At 46.3% G+C, this 23,162-nt stretch overlaps 1 protein-coding gene across 2 annotated transcripts in view; it reads right to left on the reverse strand.

Moving 5' to 3' along the window:
* Nucleotides 1-23,162, reverse strand: part of RAB10 (RAB10, member RAS oncogene family) — a 54,207-nt gene that overhangs the window by 19,568 nt on the left and 11,477 nt on the right. For both annotated transcript variants that reach the window (XM_080616987.1, XM_080616986.1), the window contains exon 2: nucleotides 1,695-1,755. In XM_080616987.1, coding sequence (XP_080473113.1) covers nucleotides 1,695-1,755 — 61 coding nt within the window. The remainder of the gene's footprint in view (nucleotides 1-1,694; nucleotides 1,756-23,162) is intronic.

The raw sequence follows: 23,162 nt of genomic DNA on the forward strand, positions 1-23,162 counted from the left end.
CCTTCCACTCCTCTGCTTTCGGATCCAGCTGATCTATAGCCATCCTTCCTCAGACAGCTCTATCGGAAACACTGCCCTTCAGAAGATGGTTACACTCTTTGCAACTCCTTGCTGAAGCATTCCAGCGTGGTGAGTTACTTCATCCTCCAAGTGCTTCCTTATCGACTAACTACACAGTTTATACAACAAAATCAGCTTTGACAACTCTTTTCCTTGCAGGACACACAAAAAAATAACTAAGTTGGCCAGCTTCTGCTAAAGATGTGCTCGCAGGAGTAGGATTCAAGACACAACTATGATTCAGGGTGCATGCTCATAGTAGTGTAACAAGAAGGACTCTGTTAGGAAGGATAACCATCTGGCTGGTCCTATGACACTGGAACAACTACCCCGACAGAGGAAGAGCAGTGCCCCTCCCCAACTGGAACCCATCCATCTGTATCTACAAATGTCAACATTATCAAGCCATGAAAAATTTTTATTAGTGGAGGACAAAATGGACAAATTCAGATCCTAAACAAATTCAGGTTATGAAGTTTCAGTAAAGCTGGAGAACACAGTGGCGATAGGTATATGTGGTGGAGAAGGAAGTGTAAATGAACATACAGGCTGGAAAAAGCCATTAGCTTTCCTCAGCTATTAACAGGACTAAAACAGAAGAAAAATCTCTAGACATGCACAGCAAGCTAGAAGGAAAGATTTTAAGTTTTGCCTCATGTTAGATTTCCCAACACAAGAACAGCCTTATTTTAAGCCAGTTGAAAAACTCCACAGTTTATAATGGAAAAACATAATGCAGCCCTGAGGAGAAGGACTTGCAGGGCTGCCTGACCTGGCAGTGTGTGCTTGCAGCCCAGAAAGCCAACCATGTCCTGGGCTGCATCACCAGCTCAGATCTGGGCCTTATCAGTCTGGAGAAGAGAAGGCTTTGCAGAGACCTTAGAGCAGCCTCCAGTGCCTAAAGAGGCCAATAAGAAAACTAAAGAGGAGCTTTTGACAAGGACCTGTAGGGACAGGACAAGGAGGAATGGCTTTAAACTGACGGAGGGGAGACTGAGATGAGATCTTAGGAAGAAGTTCTTCCCTGTGAGGGTGCTGAGGCCCTGGCACAGGTTGCCCAGGGAAGCTGTGGCTGCCCCATCCCTGGCAGTGTTCAAGGCCAGGTTGGACAGGGCTTGGAGCAACCTGGTCTAGTGGAAGGTGTCCCTGCTTGTGGCAGGGGGTTGGAACTGGATGAGCTTTAAAGTCGCTTCCAACCCAAACCATTCTATGATAAAGTGAGTGCAGACGTGGATTAGGCTGTCTTGCTGACACAAAGCAAGGCTACTAGTCATAAATTTAGAGTCATAGTTTCATGGCAACTCCTAATTTAAACATTCCAGTTTTAAACCACTTCCCACTAAATCACAGACTGTGAGGATCCTGTCCTCCCAAGCAGGAGATTTGCCAACAGCCTGTCCAAGGGAGCAGTCGGAAACCACGGTTATAAATGCAACACATGGATTTCTTCTCCATTTCTTAAAAACAGTTCAGGAGAATGCACGTGGAGCTTTACCACTACTGAAAATATAAAACACTGTTCCAAAATTAGAAATGTGATCTCAAGAAGAGTAAACCCTTCTCACAAAAACCTGCTGCTGAAAGAAGCCATCCAGCAGGATGTTGACTGGCAGTTTCCTGGTTGTATTACTCACCATATCTGTAGCTTGATCTTCTTTCCTTGTAATTCAACGGTTTTAATCTTGAAGTCTATCCCTAAAATAAATAAAAATATAAATAATTAGTATTTACATAAAAAAGAGCAATTCCACATCAACTTAGAACTGCCGCAGAAAGAACAGCAGCTTTTTATTTCTCTTTCTGAACTGTCAGGTAAACCAAGGACACTCCAGTAAGAAGAATGCAGGAGCAGCCAGGGCCTCAAAGGGTCTATGTCGGTCAATGGACACCCTCAGTTAATATGGGTAAGATGATCTGGCTCGTAGTATCATGGTGAATTTTTATTTATTTTTTTACTCTTTAGACCTTGTGATATCACCATTTCAGAAACCTCTCCAACAAAACCCACCTCTTCTCCCCACAATTCTCCTTTCCATTAATCCCATTCAAGCAACTATCTCCAAGAATAACATTAACCACAGAAATCATAATGCTTGTTACCTGTCTACCTCAAAGCAGTTGGTGCGAGAGCCTGTATCAACATACGTGCAAGACTCCAGTCTATCAAAAATAGTCATCTTGCTTTGTACACCACTGAAACAATCAACAGAAGCTCTAAATTGTCTCATGAGCTCAACATACACGTCCATCGTTTACGCACAGTTGACCTCAAGGTTCAATAACACAAGCAGAAGGGTTTAACCAACACAAAGCTTTTAACCAGTAACAAAAGGCAAGTTATCAGCACAAGAGTCCTCATCAAGGTCCATCCCAGCTCCAGCCTCCAACATGGTACAAGCAAAGTCAGGCCTCAATAGAAGTGCAGAACCAAGACTCACGGAACTCAGAATAAGCAGAGACCATCTTGACAGAGGAAGAGTAAGGTTTTTACTTTTAATACCAACTAACACAAAGTAACTCACATGTTCATTTGCGGCAAAGCTGAAGTGGAATCACAGGGAAGTTAGTTAATTATGGGGTTTGCAAAGACTGATGTGATGAAGGAAAGCAGTCCTAAGAAGACTTAGGGAAGAAGAAACTATCAAAATGAAGATAGATAATGAGCCAAGACTGGTACTGAAATAAATATTTAATATTTTCATTATTAACTCTGGTGTAGTCAATTGTCCTAGATGAAGTCTACCACTTACAGAAGCAAGAGGCTCTGTACAAAGGACAATTAAAATAACAAACTGATAATCTCAAAGACAGACTAAAACCAAGGGATGTCAGCAGCACAAAATGCAGCGCTACCTGCCTGTTACCTAAGAATTTCTTCTGTGAACCAGCAGCTGTCTTCAGATGAGAAGGAAGAGAGACCGAAGGCTGAGATGTTACCATTTGACTTTCAGGGAGTAACCATGATTCAATGGAGAGAAAATGCTAGGATAAGCAAATCGTGCAGGCACCTGGTGAGACATTTCCATCTGAGGCAGGGAAATAGGAACACCATTGTGCAAGACGGTGAAACCTCATCTGTGCAACATGTACAAACTGGTCACTGTTCCCTAGAAGAGAAGGGCTTGGAGGCAGATGTCACACAAGATGAGCAAGGATGAGGACCTCCCCCAGCTGCTCCTTCCCAGCACAGGAAGCTTGAGGACCACATCTTGTTTCAACCTTCTCTTCCCAAAACTGCGTACAAGAATTACTACTGCAGAGTACAGAGGACGGCAAGCCACCATCTCAAAGTGCTCTGACAATATTAGATGCCAGAGTTCTGACTTTCAGTTCCAATCAGAGAAATGCCACTAAATTTTTCATGTTTTCCCAACAATTTGTTTATATTTAGACATTCTAAAAGGCAGCAGCTGCAATCACAAACTTCCCTCTGAAATCTACAAGGTCATTTTATACCAAGTAAGATTAAAAAGAATTTATGAAACACACTATTATGTAAGAGGTCTGCATGGGAAGTCTGTTTTAAACTCCTTTCAGCTCAATATACTGCACACACTACTGCATTTTAACACTGAAATGTCAAATTACTAAAATCTCTTCACGTGAAGTCCGGATACCAGAGCCTCTCTGGGAAAGGCTTTGCAACTTTAGGGGAGAATCCCCGTCCCCAGAGGGCTGTGCCGTGCAGGGGCAGGAACCAGGATAGCACTTGCTAAATGGACACATTCTGCACATGCAACCAAAAAGGAAAATTAAACCCATACACAGCTCCTCAGAGAGCCGCTTACCATTACCAAGTGCTTCATAAATGTAAACTAGAAGAAAAGAGGCAAAATCAAATGGAGCTGATCACCAGCAGCGTGACCAGCAGGTCGAGGGAGGGGATTCTCCCCTTCCCCTCTGATGAGGCCCCCCCTGCAGTCCCGCATCCAGCTCTGGGGCCCCAATACAAGAAGGACATGGAGCTGATGGAGCGAGTCCAGAGGAGACCATGAAGATTCTCCAAGGGCTGAAGCACCTCTGCTATGGAGACAGGCTGAGAGAGCTGGGCTTGTTCAGCCTGGAAAAGCTGCTCCAGGGAGATCTTAGAGCAGCTTCCAGTGTCTATAGGGGCCAACAAGAAATCGGGGGAGGGGCTTTTGACAAGGGCCTGTAGGGACAGGATAAGAGGGAATGGCTTTAAACTGACAGAGTGGAGATATAGGTTAGACATTAGGCAGAAGTTCTCCCCTGTGAGGGTGGTGAGGCCCTGGCACAGGTTGCCCACGGAAGCTGTGGCTGCCCCATCCCTGGCAGTGTCCAAAGCCAGGTTCAATGGGGCTTGGAGCAACCTGGTCTTGTGGAAGGTGTCCCTGCCCAGAGCAGGGGTTCAGAACTGGATGAGGTTTAATGTCCCTCACAATCCAAACCATTCTGTGATCCTATGAAAATTCCCCAATTCTAAGGATTTAAAACATTACAGTGACCTAAGGCTGAGGCAGTCCACCAATTCTAGGATGTCAGCCTGGGACCTTCAGACTTCGAGTTCTGGTCAGTGCTTCACTGTTTTTTCCAGTTAGCCAAGCAGTACTTCATCACTCAAACTTACGAATCAATATGGCGAGCATCATACATATGGTTTGACAAACAAACCCGTTGAATGATTAACAGCCAACACACAAAACTGCCCCAAATCCACTCAACTATCCCTATATTTTGCAGCATTTAACTAAAATGTTTGCTACTATGTAGTGCTTCACAGCAACGCTATCAAACAAATGAACGCAGCAGCTGACAAAAGATCATAAAAGTATTTTATACAGCAACACATACTTGTAGGTTCTGCCCAGATAAAGCAGGATGTTTGACAGCCACTTTTTATGTGCCAAGATAAAGTAAGCTATTAACCAGCCAAGGAAATTAACTCTTCTCTGCACAGAGAGGGATTTTGCTAACTCTAGTATTCGGGGATAAAATAAATCTCTAATCCCATGTTACGCTCAGCTTCCATTCCAGCATAATACTAGTTCAGCCTTCATAACAGAAAGACCGCTATAAATAGCAATGACTATTTGCCTCCAAATACTATCAAAGTAGTTCTAACAGACTGGAAAAATGAGACCTCTGCATCTCTGTAATTCCCATTTGGTTCTAGATATCTCCAAGGAAGTCCCAAAGGCTCCCGAGACAACAAGGTTACAGGTACGGGGAGTTTCCAGTAATGTTAAGTTCAGGAAAGGGTTTAAGAGGGTAATGGATATAAAAATTAAATGGCATGCAGAACGGACATAGTACTATCAAAGGAGGATAATGACACAACTAATGAATTAGAGATGAACATGAAATTGCTCCCTCATTAAGTGCTGATAAGATATTCATCAACTTCAACAGGGCAAACTGGAATTCACTGAAAAACCTGGGAGCATACCAGCAGCCCTTTCAACACTTATTTAACTCCATACTTTCAAGGAAAAAGTTGGAAGTGTTTGTTATCCACAGTTTAACAATGAAGTCTCCTTACAGACAGATGATCCCAGGTTTCTGAATCAATTCTGGCCTTCCTTCAAATTTCAAGTTCTACCACCAGTTGCAATATACAGCAATATACAAGCCCAGGTCTGTCCAAAAACTGAACTCATGGGTTTTAAAAACAGATAGAAGCTATTTATGGATTCTTCAGGTTACTGGTCTTTGAGTATCAAGGCTTTAGGAGGACCACTGGTTGATCTCATGGTGTATGCAAACAAGATCAGCCCTTACATGAATACTTAAAGTCACTTCTGCCTAGTGACTGTAAAAATGCAAACCAAGAGGAACTTCAGGAGCTGGAAGGTCACACTTGTGCATCAGGCCACTGAAGTCAAGCTCTTCTATCCCTTCATCCATCAGCAGAAGTTATTGTCACGGACTCCCAACAAAGCATTCCAGTTTTATTTGTGTAGGTTTAAACATCTGAATGCCTTGGTGATACAGACTTATTTGCTCAATAGTTTTGTGTTTCCATCGCTCTCAGATGAACGACATGAACGAAGACCCAGGATCTGCATCAGCAGAACAGTGTGTTTTAAATCCATAATCACTGCATACAAACAGTTACAGGTCATTTTACACCTTCCCAAACCACTGTCAATGTTTTGTAAAGATCGCTCTCCTATTGGTAAATCACAAACCAATGATTCTTGAAACAGGAAAGACAGAATGAAAGAGGGAGGGAGAAAAACTTATTTTCCAGTCCACTGCAGAGCTACAAATGATGAGCTGGCCCTTTTCAGACAGCATGAATTTTGCTTGCATTCTTTCCAAACAAAGACACCATTCAGCTCCATGAGGTCGCTGAGAGGGAGGAAACAGAATGTAGGGCAAGAGAGGGGCAACCCTGCGGCAATGCAAGCCTGAAAGCCAACCTGCACATTGAGTTGCCACCAAATGAAGACCATAAGCAGCATGTAAATATGTGCATTTTGTATTTCATTGGCTTTGCAACTCTACTTCAACTTGGGAAAGAGAGGCAAATGTGCACAAATTCATACACGAGTCTTGTGTCTGCAAGCTGACAGAGGGTGGATTTAGATGAGATACCAGAGAGTTCTTCCCTGTGAGGGTGGTGAGGTGCTCCACAGGTTGTCCAAAGAAGCTGTGGCTGCCCCATCCCTGGCAGTGTTCAAGGCCAGGTTGGACAGGGCTTGGAGCAACTGCTCTGGTGGAAGGTCCCTTCCAAACCAAACATTCTGTGACTCTATGAAGCTACCTGCCTTTGTGCTACAGGCTCTGACAACAGCAAGTGTTTTACTTAAGAATGTACCTGAACACTCTTAAGCTGAACTGCAGAATTATCATGGCAGAACTCAGACCATGCTCAGATTTTCTGATGAGGACTGGGAGTGGAAGGGAAGGTTCCCAGCCTGAGCTACAGCTCCTTCTCCCTTAGCTGGAAGGTGCACTTCAATCTCCCCCCACTAATCCACTTCAAACAACTGAATCAGAGCCAGGTGGAGCTCCTGCAAGCACTTTCAGAGGCACAAAAAGATATCAACCTTATCTTTACCACCTGACTTTAGAAATCCCAGTGTTAAATAAAGCAAGCAACTGACTAGGCAGAAAGAAATCTATCTGCTAACTTTCTCTGAATTAACAACTTTCCAGTTCACCAAGTAAGAAAGAACACAGTCTCATGACTTATGGCACTTTAACACCAAGAGTATTACAGGAGTATACAAACAGCAGCATACCTGCATGCTGCTGCCAGCACAGAGGAAAATCTGTATCTTTCATGTAGGTTTACAGCTTACAGTAGGGCTCAATACACAGCCCTAAAATGCTTTTATTTAAAAACAAAAAAAAAGTAGTAAAAGCAAACATACCAACAGCAGGAAAATACAGTAATAGCTAAGCCCAGAAACTTCTAAAACTACAAAATTAACTTTGGGGTAGAGACCTTTGTCTAGTCTTTTTCAACAGAACTGTTTGATCGTGAGATCCCACAATTCCCAAAACAGGTTTATTATATTGTAAGTCTTTCTTAAGCTTAACATCTTAATGCAGAAGATGACTCTAAAACAAACTCCTAAGCCAGCTACTGCTTCATAAATTGTATTAATGTCTAGAGCACAGCACTAATAAGGAGGCAACTCCTTCAGCTCTCCCAGTATTAAACCTTCCAAAGGTATCAAGTCCAGAATAACAAACACTCCAAAATCAATGTCTTGCAAACAAGTTTTAACACTTCAGAATGTTATTTTACCAAAAATTAGCAGATATTAACATCTGATATCAATGAAGCAGTTAAGAACAAATATTGAAAGGAAGCTGCAGGCGTAAATGTACTCTTTCCCAAGAAAGCCCAACACAAGTGTAATATCTCATCTAAATCTCCCCTCTGTCAGGTTAAAGCCATTCCCCCTTGTCCTGTCCCTACAGACCCTTGTTAAAAGCCCCTCTTTCTTGTCAGTTCCTTTAGGTACTGAAAGCTGCCCTAAGTTCTTCGCGGAGCCTTCTCTTTTCCAGGCTGAACAAGCCCAGCTCTCTCAGCCTGTCTCCATAGCAGAGGATGAGCTTTAACATCCCTTCCAACCCAAACCATTCTGTGATTATATGAAAATGAGAAGTCTATCAATGCTTTAGAGCATGACAGGATGCAAACATCAGTGTTCTTCGTACAAACCTACCAGGCTATCCTAACTTTGCTCATGCCTTTGCAGGAGCATGTAAGAGTTATCACAGCAGCTCCACGCCTCTCAGTTTTACAGCACTGAATACACCCTCCACTCCAGCTTTCAAATACATTTAATCTCATGAGTAAACAAGGTAGTAACTAAGTAAATAAGACAGCTAGCCTTCCTCTTTCAGGAAAAAGCCCACTTCAAATGCAGGCTTATCTACTGATCTTTTGCGTTTGTATACACATACATACAACAGACCTACCTGCAGCCTCCCATATACACATATTTGAATGTGTGTAAGTACTTGTTTGCATCTTTTCTGCGCTTACATGGGGCAATGAATTCTTTGAATAGAAAAAATAGTACTATTTAACACACAACTTCGACATAAAACAAACTGCTTCCCTCTTGCTTTGGAAAGATGGAAACCAGGATGACTGAACCAAGTTCTGCAAAACCCACACTAGTCCTCAGGGCCTGTGCAGTGCCCCAGCCTCACTGACCTCTTCCAAAGCTTTCCCAGAGAGCCGCAGTCCATCATGGATTACCCACCACAACGCTACCATACCACAGGATGCAGATCAGGTCAGACAGCCCATGGAGGCCGTAGAGGTCTCAGGACAGGCAATCCCATGGTAGCCCATTTCAGAGCCAGGTACCTCAGGTTTTATGCCAGGGCTTGCCCACACTGTGCTCTCCTGCAAGTGAGGAGCCAGAGAAGAGGGTGGGGAAAAAAAGGAGTTGCTTTGTCAGAAACAAAGCTCTACACAGACACCCAGGTTCTGGTTAATATAGTTACAACTACAACCTCAGCAGCAGTTCTTCCCCTTACAAAAGCTGGGGCAAGATACTTACATCTCTCAAGTCAATTTTATCATCTTCATTTGAATAAAACCAGCTATAAGAACAGCTCAAGCCTGACACACAGCGCAAGTTACACTCTCCAGCAAGACTTTTCCTTCTGACTCATTTTCCTTGACCTCATGCTAAGACCTGCAGGAACACCAACTACTGTAGATGCCTCCAAAAGCTGAAGGACCAATCTGATAGCCTTCTATGATGGAATGACCACCTAGGTAGGTGAGGGGAGAGCAACGCATGCTGTCTACCTGGACTTCAGCAGGGCTTTTGACACTGTCTCCTGTAACCTCCTCCTAACAGGTAAGCTTAGGACACGTGGTTTAGATGAGGGGACAGTGAGGTGGATTGGGAACTGGTTGTGTGGCAGAGCTCAGAGGGTTGTGATCAGTAGTCTGGTGTCTGGTTGGAGGCCTGTAGCTAGTGGCCTTCCCAGTAGTCAGGACTCGGTCCAGTCTGGATCAACTTACTCATCAATGATCTGGATGAAGGGAGAAAGTGCACCCTCAGCAAGTTTGCTGATGATACAGCACTGGGAGGAGTGGTAGATCCACCAGAAGGCTGTGCTGCCATTCAGCAAGACCAGGACAGGCTGGAGAGTTGGGCAGAGAGGGGCCTCATGAAGTTTAACAAACTTCATGAATAACCCCACACCCAAACAAGGTAGGGGTTGACCTGCCAGAAAGCAGCTCTGCAGAGAGGGCCTGTGGCTTCTTGGTAGACACCAAGTTACCCATGAGACAGCAGCAGTGTGCTTGAGTGGCCAAGAAGGTCAATGGTGTCCGGGGGGGCATTAGGAAGGGTGCAGCCAGCAAGATGAGGGAGATGATCTCTACTATGACCTGGTGTGTCCAGTTCTGGGCTTCCCAGATCAAGAAAGACATGGAGCTCCTGGACAGGGTGGCCCAGTGGAGGACTATGAAGATGATTAAGGGACCAGAGCATCTCTCCTATGGAGACAGGCTTAGAGAGCTGGGCCTGTTCAGCCTGGAGAAGAGACAACTGAGAGGTGATCTCATCAATGCATACAAATATCTTAAGGGTGGGTGTCAAGAGGATGCGTTAGATTCTTCTCAGTAGTGCCCAGCAACAGGATAAGGGGCAACAGGCACAGACTGAAACACAGGAAGTTCCACAAGCATATGAGTAAGAACTTTGAGACAAAGGAGCACTGGAACATCACTGGAAGAAGCTGTCAACTCTCCTTGTCTGGAGATATTCAAAACCCACCTGGATGCAATGCTGTGCAACCTTCTCTACATGAGCTTGCTTTAGTATGGGCATGGGAGTGGATGATCTCCAGAAGTCACTTCCACCCCCACCCATTCTGTGATTCCATGACATTATCTACTACAAGCAAGCACTGCTGTAAGACAAAGCAAAAATGAAGCACTTATATGAAAGAAAACTAAGAATAAATTTAATAGCGGATTAATATAACTTTCTTCAAAAAATAATAAGGTATCTCTGAACCTGCCTGTAATGGTTGGCAGAAGGGAACAGATGGGAGGGAAAAAACAGAGAAGAAAAATGTACCAGGTAGCAACCATAAGGCAGTGACTGAGTTACTGTTCTGCCCTCAAGGTAATGTTAAGTTTCTCTGCAAAACCAAATTTATACATCCTAACACAGCAAGAAGCTTGTAAGCTGCTTTCCAAAGAATTCTAGCTAAGCTGTGTAATCAAACACCATAGCCAGATGCGGATGGAGAACAGAGGCGGCAAATGGGTATCTCTCACCACCTGAATACATGGAGCCAGGCAACCTGGTTGCTGCTCTTAGCCCAAGGTAATGCCATGCAGGCTGCTGCAAAATTAACTAAGTTATAAAATAATGTTATAAAATAATGTATCCACTGGCCACAGATGGCAAACAACACTTAGTGGTTATGTCAGATCATGTTGCAGACTCCCATTCAGTTTAACTAAAGGTTGCCACCACATTGGTCAGACCTAAAGTAAATGCTCACCAAAAAAAAAAAAAAAAAAAAACCCCATCCAAAAAAGACTACAATCATCCATGACAGAAACTTACACAACAGTTTCCTTACATTTTCCCAAGCTGCAGTGACTCAGGACTCCTATTAAACTCCAGGCTAGGGAGCACCCATGTAACTTGTTCAGACACAGTAGCCCAGCACCAGGACCAGGAGCGGAGCCTCAGTCATTGGAGCTAAAGGGTCCCAAAAACGAATCAAGGCACTGCAGGACTCCCAGAACCTGGAGAAGGCTATGGGGAGAACCAGTAGCAGACTCCCAGAACCAACACAGAGCATATCAGGAACCACAGAGCCGGTGACACTGAAGAGGCCCCTTGGCTGTCCCTGCTGTCTTCTTCTAAACCTTTAATTCCATCATTTTTGACATTCAGTGACCAGAAGTGTAACAAAGAACTCTAGATACAAGCAGACTATAAATTTATGCAGTAGTAAACCAGAAATCCAATGAATTCACGTGTTTCAGCATTTCATCTTCTCTGCAGTAAGTTTTTTTCCCAGTGCAGAGTGTGCAAATTAGAGCAGCAGCAAGAACTCACTCATCCTGCTCTGCAAGGTTTCAAGTCGTGACAATTCAGCATTTACAGAGCACCACAAGTTGCATCTAAATAAAGTAACACATACCTCACATGAAACCTCAGGAAAGGGACACTTGGTTAACTCTAGTTTAAGGAAGTTCCACAACAACTTTCAAAGGGAAGAAGAGTGCCATGTTTGAGAGCACAGTTGTGATCAAGCTTGGGCATGGAAGGCCAGTGTTAACAGAAAGAAGTGATTTAATTACTTTAATTCCACCAGCCACAAATGATGACGTGATTATTGTTACATTTTTTTTCCACTCCTCTTCCCCATACATCCAGTCACTGGTGTCAATTGCTCCACCCTCAGATGGAGTCTATCATCCAGCAGCCTCTCCTGTCTTCCCCAGAGGACCTTCCCCAAGTGCTCTAATAGTCACCCATGTACCAAATGACCTACTCCCTTTTAGTACCCTCAAGAACTGCCACTTGGATAAACTTGGATCATCGCTTTACCTCAAGGTCACCGGCCTCAATCCACACCACCTCAACAGCAACAGCTACACAGAACTGTTTTTCTTAGTTACAAGCCCAGAACCAACCAGGGGAATAGCTGCATCTTTGTCTGCTTGGGATCCATGGTACCTGAAATATCCTGAAAATTGGTGGGTTTGTAAATCAGGTATCAAGAACAGTAATTAGAAGCAGAACTTTCTCACTGTAAAGTTAAAGACTCTTAACCAGTGATATTTGCTAGTGTGGTGTGCATCTCAATAAATAGCTCATTTAATTCTAGCATCTGTATTTAGGAATGCAGTAGATTTTCAAAATCCAAACAATCCTTCCTGAATCTTCAGTTTTTCAGTGTGATTTTATAGTATCTTTCAAAACTGTATTTACAGGCTATGTTTCACTAATACCACATCAATACAGATAAATTCTGGAGCTGGTAACATAAGGGAGAATGCAGGACATCAGCACTGTTGCCAGATTGCCTCCTACCAATTAATCTATTCCTAACAAAGCAGATGACAATCCCGTGAGACAGCAGCTCCTTAGCATGACCTACATTCTTCCATTCCAGATGCCTGCGTTTGTTGTGATTCCAAATGCTGCCACACATCATGAACAAACACAACTCAGCATTGCAGGGATGTTTGCTCTATGCAAATCAACACTAACTGATACAGGACTGAGCTCAATATTCATTTTGGTGACAAATCCAGTCCTCTAGCTCATAATGCCCCAAAATACCTGGCTTAATCCTCCCAAACAATGGAAGGTCATTGTTATCCAGCCTGACCTCGTATCAGGGGAAGGCCTCATGTTGCGAATTCATCCATGTCTCCACACTGGTAGCAATGGGGGTCTTCATGCTGCACTGCTGCCTCTCCATCAGCAGCTGCCTCACCAGAGCTTCCCAGGCAGCCTACTTCATATCCCACCCACAAACACGAGAGATGAACAGCAACGCTCAGAATTACAAGATTCAGAATTACAAGAGTGAAGGACACTTTCCAAACACAAAGTTCTTTTTGAAGTGTTCCTGTTTCCCTTCAAAGTGGCAGACAACCAACATGAGAAGGACGTGGAGCTGTTGGAGCAAGTCCAGAGGAGGACACAAAGATGCTCAGAGGGCTGGAGCACCTTTTATAGAGACAGGCTGAGAGAGCTGGGCTTGTTCAGCCTGGAGAAGGGAAGGCTCCAGGGAGACCACATAACAGCTTCCAGTGCCCAATGGGGCTGACACGAAATCTGAAGACGGGCTTTTGACAAGGACCTGTAGGGACAGGACAAGAGGGAATGGATTTAAATTGACAGAGGGGAGATTGAGATGAGATCTGAGGCAGAAGTTCTTCCCTGTGAGGGTGGTGAGGCCCTGGCACAGGTTGCCCACAGAAGCTGTGGCTGCCCCATCCCTGACAGTGTTCAAGGCCAGGCTGGACGGGGCTTGGAGCAACCTGGTCTAGTGGAAGGTGTCCCTGCCCGTGGCAGAGGGTTGGAACTGGACGAGCTTTATGGTCCCTTCCATCCTAAACCATTCTGTGACCTGAGGACTCTATCACAAGTCATAAGCATGCAAGCTGCTTTCATGCAACAATTCAACTCAAGGATGCATATTAAAACTAGGTCAAGACTGCAGCCTCCTAGCGCATGAAAAATGTTCTCGCTACTCTCACCTGAAACCTCCTCAACAGTCATTCTTCAGAGATTTATATTAAAATTGCAAGTTAACACCTACATGTTAATTATGGAGTAAATCACTACAAAATCCAATATTGCCACAGAAATTCTAAGCGCACTTGGGGGCAGTATTAAAAAAAAACCATATTCAAAAACCAAATCATCAAGGAGACAGAGGCTATGGCTTGTCTCTTCTCCATACAGCAGGTCACCGCACATACATAGCAACCGTGACCTTCCACTCAGCCACTGCTCATCACCTATATCTAAAAAATTAATCACCTTCAGAAGCAAACTTTGAGATCTTTTTTGTTCCACTTTATTCCCAACAGAAAGAAGTCTACTCCCTGCTATTATGCACTGGATACTTGCAGACATAAATCTTTATACTAGCTGGAACACAAGCAGCAAGACTTTTCTTCCTAGGTATGAGAAGCCACAAGGCTGTACGGAAGCGAAGAGTATCGATACATCAAGAATTTCACAAAGCTGTTTCTTCTCAAGTGGCATTGTTCAGATGTTTAATAGATGGATTACAACATGAAGTGCTGTTCAACCCCACACCTGGAATTAAAACAGCAAACATAAACAATCAGAAAGTAAGAAAGGCACCAGTGCCATTCTGCACACAGACATAGCTGAGGTCCTATCAAATATACCTGCTTGAAAGGCTTTTAAAATGGCACTGCCTCATTCTACAATGACATGGCATTGACCTACCAAGAATTCTATGTGTCTCTCCAGTCCCAGCTCCCTTACTCCACCTGCTGCATATATTTAAACACTGACCTGGAAACAAAAAGCTAGTAGGAAAGTTTATTTGCAAATATTAGTACAAAATACAACTTTTATGTGAAGATAATGACCCTTCCAATGGAGGAACTAAGATAAATGAGCTTAAACCCACTAATTAGAGGTGCCTGACTGGAGGTCTGTAGGGAAGATCTTGTTAATAACCAAAGGTAACTCCACAAGAGCTCAGACCAACCTGGTTTCTAGTAACCTTTCCTTGACAGGCATTGTATCCTCCTCCATGTTCAAAAGCAGTGACAATGGCATACACATTCATGCTTCAGCAATTCAAGCCAGTTTTGGGTGATTAGCAAATACACCACTAGTGATTTAAAATGAGATGGCTGAAGCAGGACAAAAGAACAACGTGGGTTTCTACCTCTGGCAAAGCACCAGAGCAGGGGACTCTGGGCATAAACTCTGCAGAGTGCAAAATGCTGAACAACACACAGTGTCCTCATCCAACAGCAAGTCAGCCAATGGCAAGGGAAGTTTCTGGGACCTGAACTTCAGCCACTGGGCCAAGTGCTTGTGGCATGGCTTTCATTTCAGAGCTGGCACTCCCCATATCAGGGCCTGGGCAAAGTTCAGAAGATAACCAGGGTAAGGACCATTTCCCAATGAAATGGAGGCAGGATGAGGTTCTGGCCAGCAAGTTGACAGCCGTTTCCAACAGTAAGCATCTGGCATGTTTAAGTTAAGCACCAACTCAGTAGACATGCTCAAAGCACAGCTGCCATGAATTCAGGGTGCAGTGAGTCTACCTGACATCCATGCCAGCCAGACTAAAACTGAGACCCCAGACAATGACAAAGATTCAGAGAGTCTCACTTTAGTGCAAGTAACCTGTCATGTACAAACAGGGACAGAAGCTGTTTCTCAGGCCAGAACCAATCACAAAGCCTTCTCATCCTCTCCTCCTAAGCTGCCTTCTTCTCATTCATATGCATTAATCTGACTTTTGTCTAGCCCATAACACTCAGTATTGAGCAGTTCTCAAAGCACACTGTGCTGAAAGACCTGAGGTGATCACAGGGAGCAAGGAGCTAAACCAGTGAGGGTCCTCACAGGATCTCTCTTCATTTAACCATATTTCATCCAGGGAAGGAGCTTCAGACATCATGTGAAAGTACAGGTCAAATTTAAATGTAAAAAAATCCCTGCTTGGAAAGAAAACTAAAGCTTCCTGTTGACACCACCTACACTGCCACTTCTATCTGCAAGACCACGCACAGCTTCAACACAAGCAGCTACTTCTTCCAGAAAAAAGAAACTTTATCATTTTGTTACTCCAGCAGCTAAACCTTACACAAGGCTCCCACAAACAAAACAAAAGAAAATGAACAAAGGAACTATTTTAGTGATGTTTTATGCATACCAGGAGACAAAAGAGACAATAAGGGTTTTCTTCATAAGGTAGTAAGGGGAAAAGAAAGGAAATGAAGCTCTGGAAAGAAACAGTATTTACTTCAGAGTTGTTCCCATTAAGCCATAACCTCTGCTTAGTGTCAGTTAAGTTCACGTTCCAGGGCTGATTTAATTCTCTGCCATTACATCTTTCATTTTCTAATATACTCAATAAATTCCTAGCGCACATAGCAGCATTCTGCCAGCCACCACTACCAGGACGAATTTTCAGAGAGGGCATCATGTGCCTGGGAATTCTTTGTCAGTGAAGCCCATCAGGTCCCATACCTCAAATCATGGCAGAGTAAGGTCTGGACTCCAGAAATCCAACAGCTCACACACAAATTCACAACTAATCAGAATTCTACCCTAAACCACCAAGGATGTGCATTAAGTATGTTCAAGTTCAATTACAGATGATGAGATCAGTTTTCATGCATGTCTTGGCCTACTTACGCTGTATCTGTCAGCTAGAAAATAAATACAGTCCATGAACCTGCTTTCACATAAGCCACTTTTTTATGAAACAGGATATTTGTCACTACTTGCTGTAACAGTAATTTTGTTCTCGAATTACACAAAAGTAAATTCAAGTTTAACATTTACACTGGCTAATCCATACTCAGCCGACTGACAAGACAGATAAAATATAAGCAAAGGGAAGCAGATTCGCTCAGGAAAAGCACCAGCTTTCCTAAAAAGTCAGGTCCTACATCTTGGAGGTCATTAAAAAGATTCCGCTCATTACAGTCAGAAGCTCAGGATAAGCCCAGCAGCCCTCTGCCTTCTCAGCTTCTGACTTACTGCAGCACAGAAGCTCGCATCAGATTTCTCTTGTTTCAAGAACTGGAATGCCAGAACTTCCAGTGGAAGAGAGCCCATCCCTTACATTTCCAGGCCACACTAGTAGAGGAAAGACACTAAATACACTGAAACACTGCCACAGGTGAACAAGCCACACTAGAATTTCCAACTTCTACAAGCAAAGCTGAGGAGCTGGAGATTCTCCAGTTGTTTCCAAACGGCTTCTGACATCCATTTGCATGATGCAGTTACTAGGGAACATTTGGGAAGCGAAAGCTTGTAATGCTTTATACACTTCACAGTATGTCTGAAGTTCTTCAAAGTCGATGCAGCTTTACTGGGGCCAGGTGGTGGATTTTCAAATGCTTTCCCTGGTGATACAGCCTGCCAGCTGCCTTTTCCAAATGACTGAAAAGAAAGCATCTGCTTCTACTTACTGCTGGAAAACCAGGTTTCATAGAATCATCAAATGGTTTGGGTTGGAAAGGACCTTAAAGATCATCTTGTCCAACCCACCTGGCAGGGACACCTTTCACTAGACCAGTTTGCTCAAAAACCCGTCCAACCTGGCCTCGAACACTGCCAGGGATGGGGCAGCCACATTTCCTTCATTACAAACAGAAAATACTACTATTATTTATGAAAGTATCCTAAATCAAGCTATCCAAACTGTACCACAGCAGCAAGCAGTGTCACTGCTGGCATTAGATGCACACTGACATTACAAAAGCACTCAGGCCTGCAGTCTGAGATGCTATCTTAGCATCATTCCCATTTAAAAGAGGGCTGGAGATCAGCTGTGACCCAGGACTTTCTGTGTAAAACTTTCACTGCAGAATTGATGGGTAAGGACACACCTATCATTTCTTACATGGTCTCCAAAGAACAGTGTTGCGTCCAGAGTTAAATGCAGTACGTTCCAACTCAGAAGCTCCACTGCTTGTGCTACATTAGTACAATCCAATGTATACTTAACTGAAGCAGTCACCACATGATTTACAATACCTTCAGCTACTGAATATCAACTTATACTTCAATACCTCAGTTTCAGAAAAAGCTTTAATCATCATCAAGAAACAAAGAGATTTCATGGAGCCAAAGCATGGCAGCAGGTACTTCCCTTTGGTTTACACACATTCTAGGAATCCATTAGACAATTTCCACACCTCGAGCTATGCGGCACAGTGTGACCATGAAAGGTCCTCCAGCTCCCTGCTCTTGGAGGAGATCAAGTATTTTAACACCAGATGTTTCTATCCAACCTCTATGCTCTCCAGCGGCTGAGAAGACAAATGGTAGTGCTGTCAGGCTAATTAGAAGGAAAAAGGAAAAAAAAGCCTGATTTTTAAAAAAAAAAAAAAAAAAAAAAAAAGGAAAGAAGAAAGGCCTATTGCCACATATTGCCCAAAGGCAGTATTTTATCGGTAAGTTTTATCACCTTTTTCAGCTATGACTGATACTGTGACACTCAAATTGAACTCACAGAAAGGGCCCGAGAATCAGGAATTATGCACCTTTGAAAGGGTGTCAAAAACTCAAGAATGTCACACAACAGACCTAGGCACAAAAGTTATTGTTACCCCAAACCATGGGCTTCTCCCAGGGAGCACTGGAGGCTGTAAGACTTGTTTGGATTCTTCAGCTTGCTGTATACTGAAACAAGGTTAGCTACACCTCACCTGCAAGAAGAACAAATCCTCAAGCTAGCACCCTGCCAACTTTCACCTCCAGCAAAAAGGCCTTGTGCCTCAAGATGCTGAGAATGGATGCTTGCCTGCAAGGCACACAAGACTCCTGTTTCAGTTCTCATGGAATAAACCCATTTCCCAAGGCAAAAGTGGTCACAGTCAGCAATTCCACCTTAGCAAAAGACCTGCTTTAGCTCCCACTATCCCACATCTATTCTGCGACAAAGCACCTGACCACAATATTGAAAAGGGCTATGTTAGAGAGTAACATCAGGACCATGAAAACCTCATGAGGTTCAACAAAGACAAGTGCAAGGTCCTGCACGTGGGTCTGGGCAATCCCAAGCACACATATAGGCTGAGCAGAGACTGGACTGAGAGCAGCTCTGAGGAGAGGGACTTCGGGGTGTTGGCTGACAAGAAGCTTGACATGACCCAGCAGTGTGCGCTTGAGCCCAGAAACTAACCGTGTCCTGGGCTGCATCACCAACAGCATGAACAGCAGGTTGAGGGAGGGGATTCAGAGAATCATAGAATAGTTTGGGTTGGAAGAGACCTTAAGATCATCCAGTTCCAACCCCCCCACCACCATGGGCAGGGATGCCTCACACTAAACCATGTCACCCAAGTCTCTGTCTAACCTGGCCTTCAACACTGCCAGGGATGGAGCATTCACCATTTCTTTAGACAATCTGTTCCAGTGACTCACTACTCCCACAGTAAAGAACTTTTTCCTTATATCTAACCTGAACTTCCCCTGTTTAAGTTTAAACCTATTACCCCTTATCCTATCACTACAGTTCCTGATGAAGAGTCCTTCTCCAACGCTCTCACTGCTCTGCTCTCATGAGACACTCCCCCCAGCACTCCTGCGTCCAGCTCTGGGCTTTTGGTCAGTCTGACAGCAGCTCTGACCCACACTGGTAATTGGGACCTCCAACCCAGGACCAACAGCAAGACTAAGGCAGGCTGTGGAGCATGGAGCTTGTGCTTCTAGCATCCCACAGCAAGGCCATGTTAACTTTGGCTGCCTTGGCTCTCTTCTAGAAATATTCTCATTACCCTAGGGACAGCAATTCCACATCTCTCTGCATTTCTGTTCCAGCCATGCAATCATCTCCCTTGCAATTCTTTCCCCAGCACCCAGGTAGGATTTCCCCTGTTGTGACTTTCATCCATTGCTCCTTGCCCCCAGCAGGAGCCTCCAGCAGCGCTGCAGTGAACACCCAGGCCCCAAACCCAGGCAGCCACATCCCCCTGGTTCTCCAGCTGGGTCAAGGCCTCAAGCACACTGGGACACAAGACCTATGGCACATGGCCACCACACCTTGGGTCAGAAGAGATTAGGAAAATCAGAGGGGACAGCGCAGAGACATCGCGATTCCCGACATCTCCCGATCCCCGAAGCCCCAGCAGCCCTTGCGAGAGAGCGGCTGACGTGGCAGGGGGCGTTCCCGCGGTGGCGGCGGGAGATTTAAAAGCGGCTGCAACTCGATCCTAGCAGTCAGTCAGCTGATCGGAGCTAGCACAGCTAGAGCCGGAGCCGGCACGCTGCAGAGACCACGAGGGTCAGAAGAGATTAGGAAAATCAGAGGGGACAGCGCAGAGACATCGCGATTCCCGACATCTCCCGATCCCCGAAGCCCCAGCAGCCCTTGCGAGAGAGCGGCTGACGTGGCAGGGGGCGTTCCCGCGGTGGCGGCGGGAGATTTAAAAGCGGCTGCAACTCGATCCTAGCAGTCAGTCAGCTGATCGGAGCTAGCACAGCTAGAGCCGGAGCCGGCACGCTGCAGAGACCACGAGGGTCAGAAGAGATTAGGAAAATCAGAGGGGACAGCGCAGAGACATCGCGATTCCCGACATCTCCCGATCCCCGAAGCCCCAGCAGCCCTTGCGAGAGAGCGGCTGACGTGGCAGGGGGCGTTCCCGCGGTGGCGGCGGGAGATTTAAAAGCGGCTGCAACTCGATCCTAGCAGTCAGTCAGCTGATCGGAGCTAGCACAGCTAGAGCCGGAGCCGGCACGCTGCAGAGACCACGAGGGTCAGAAGAGATTAGGAAAATCAGAGGGGACAGCGCAGAGACATCGCGATTCCCGACATCTCCCGATCCCCGAAGCCCCAGCAGCCCTTGCGAGAGAGCGGCTGACGTGGCAGGGGGCGTTCCCGCGGTGGCGGCGGGAGATTTAAAAGCGGCTGCAACTCGATCCTAGCAGTCAGTCAGCTGATCGGAGCTAGCACAGCTAGAGCCGGAGCCGGCACGCTGCAGAGACCACGAGGGTCAGAAGAGATTAGGAAAATCAGAGGGGACAGCGCAGAGACATCGCGATTCCCGACATCTCCCGATCCCCGAAGCCCCAGCAGCCCTTGCGAGAGAGCGGCTGACGTGGCAGGGGGCGTTCCCGCGGTGGCGGCGGGAGATTTAAAAGCGGCTGCAACTCGATCCTAGCAGTCAGTCAGCTGATCGGAGCTAGCACAGCTAGAGCCGGAGCCGGCACGCTGCAGAGACCACGAGGGTCAGAAGAGATTAGGAAAATCAGAGGGGACAGCGCAGAGACATCGCGATTCCCGACATCTCCCGATCCCCGAAGCCCCAGCAGCCCTTGCGAGAGAGCGGCTGACGTGGCAGGGGGCGTTCCCGCGGTGGCGGCGGGAGATTTAAAAGCGGCTGCAACTCGATCCTAGCAGTCAGTCAGCTGATCGGAGCTAGCACAGCTAGAGCCGGAGCCGGCACGCTGCAGAGACCACGAGGGTCAGAAGAGATTAGGAAAATCAGAGGGGACAGCGCAGAGACATCGCGATTCCCGACATCTCCCGATCCCCGAAGCCCCAGCAGCCCTTGCGAGAGAGCGGCTGACGTGGCAGGGGGCGTTCCCGCGGTAACGGCGACCGCACCCCTGCCCCTTGCCTTGAAAGAGCCTTTGGGAGGGCAGCGACCGGTCGCTGCCCACCGGGCGCAGGGAGGAACAAGCAGGTTGTGTTGTGGACTCTGTTGCTGGTGTCCCAGACTGCTGACCAATATGGTCGCCTCCAGAAGGAGAGCTTGCAGTAAGGAGACTGTAGCAACTCAGACAGAGACCCTGCCCCAAACCGTGGCTGTTCAGGTCTCTGGCTGCAGGGAGTGCCAGAGCCTGCTGCTGCCGAGGGAGGGAGGCCAGCATTCCACCTGTGTGAGGTGTGAGCAGGTAGAAGATCTGCTTAGATTGGTGGCAGAACTTAAGGAGGAGGTCGAGACGCTGAGGACCATCAGGGACTGTGAAAGGGAGATCGACTGGTGGAGTAACTCCCTGGCGTGCCAGCAGGAACGGTTCCAGGGAGATACCCCCCACAAGGGGATGGACCCCCTGTCCTCTCAGACAGAGGGGGATGACCCGAGACAGCCCCTGCCCTGTAGCTGTCGCGCAGAGGTAAGGGACCAAAAAGACGATGAGGGCTGGAAGCGAGTTCCAGTTCGGAACCGTGGGCAACCTTCCTCCCTTCCTGCCCTGCTTCCCCAGGTGCCCCTCCGTAATAGGTTTGAGGCCCTGGATCTTGATGGAGAGGTAAGTGAGGATGTGGTGCAAGGCCAGACTACAAGGTCACATAGGAAAAGGCGGTCGACTTCGCACCTCAAGACTGCCTCTGACAAGAAAGAAAGAAAAGTCATTGTCGTAGGCGATTCCCTTCTGAGAGGAACAGAGGGCCCGATATGCAGAGTTGACCCTCATCATAGGGAAGTGTGTAGTTTGCCTGGAGCCCGGATCAGGGATATCACCAGGGTGCTCCCCAGCCTGGTGCACCCGACAGACTACTACCCGCTGCTGGTCTTCCAGACAGGTGGGGGGGAAGCTGCTTCCCGCAGTCTGAGGGGGATGAAGAAAGACTACAGGGCCTTGGGGCGGATGGTGAAAGAATCTGGGGCTCAAGTGATCTTCTCCTCACTTCTTCCATCTTCCGGTGATGATGTGGGACTGAATGGGAAAATTCAGTCTGTAAATGATTGGCTACGAGACTGGTGCTTTAGGCAGGGCTTTGGGTTCTTTGATAACAGCTGGTTTTATAAGGCTCCAGTCCGGATGATGGCACGTGGGAAAGGTTTAACTCACAGAGGCAAAAGGATGCTGGGGCATGAATTAGCAGGGCTCATTTGGAGAGCTTTAAACTAGATTCGAAGGGGGATGGGGTTGTAACTGGGCTTGCCCCAGTGGGGCAGCACTCTAGGATTGATGAAGACTGGGAGGCCTCCTATAATCCTAGGGTGAAATTGGTGAGCTCAGCTCCCTCCTTGAAATGCCTGTACACCAATGCGTGCAGCATGGGAAATAAGCAGGAGGAGTTGGAGACCTGTGTTAAGTCAGGAGATTATGATCTGGTGGCAATTACAGAGACGTGGTGGGACAGCTCGCATGACTGGAATATAGTCATGGAGGGCTATGTCCTTTTCAGGAAAGACAGGCCAGCCAGGCGGGGTGGTGGGGTTGCTCTTTATGTGCGAGAGCAGCTGCAATGTACTGAGCTCTGTCCAGGGACAGGGGACGAGCGAGTTGAGAGTCTGTGGGTGAGAATTAAGGGGCAGGCTGGCAGGGGCGATACTGTTGTGGGTGTCTGTTACAGGCCACCAGATCAGGGTGAGGAAGTTGACGAGGCCTTCTACAGGCAGCTGAGAGCGGCCTCACAGTCACAGGCCGTGGTCGTGGTGGGGGATTTTAACTTCCCTGATGTTTGCTGGAAGGACTACTCAG

Source organism: Psittacula echo (genome assembly GCF_963264785.1).
Source record: "Psittacula echo genome assembly, chromosome: 4".
Classification (NCBI taxonomy): domain Eukaryota; kingdom Metazoa; phylum Chordata; class Aves; order Psittaciformes; family Psittacidae; genus Psittacula; species Psittacula echo.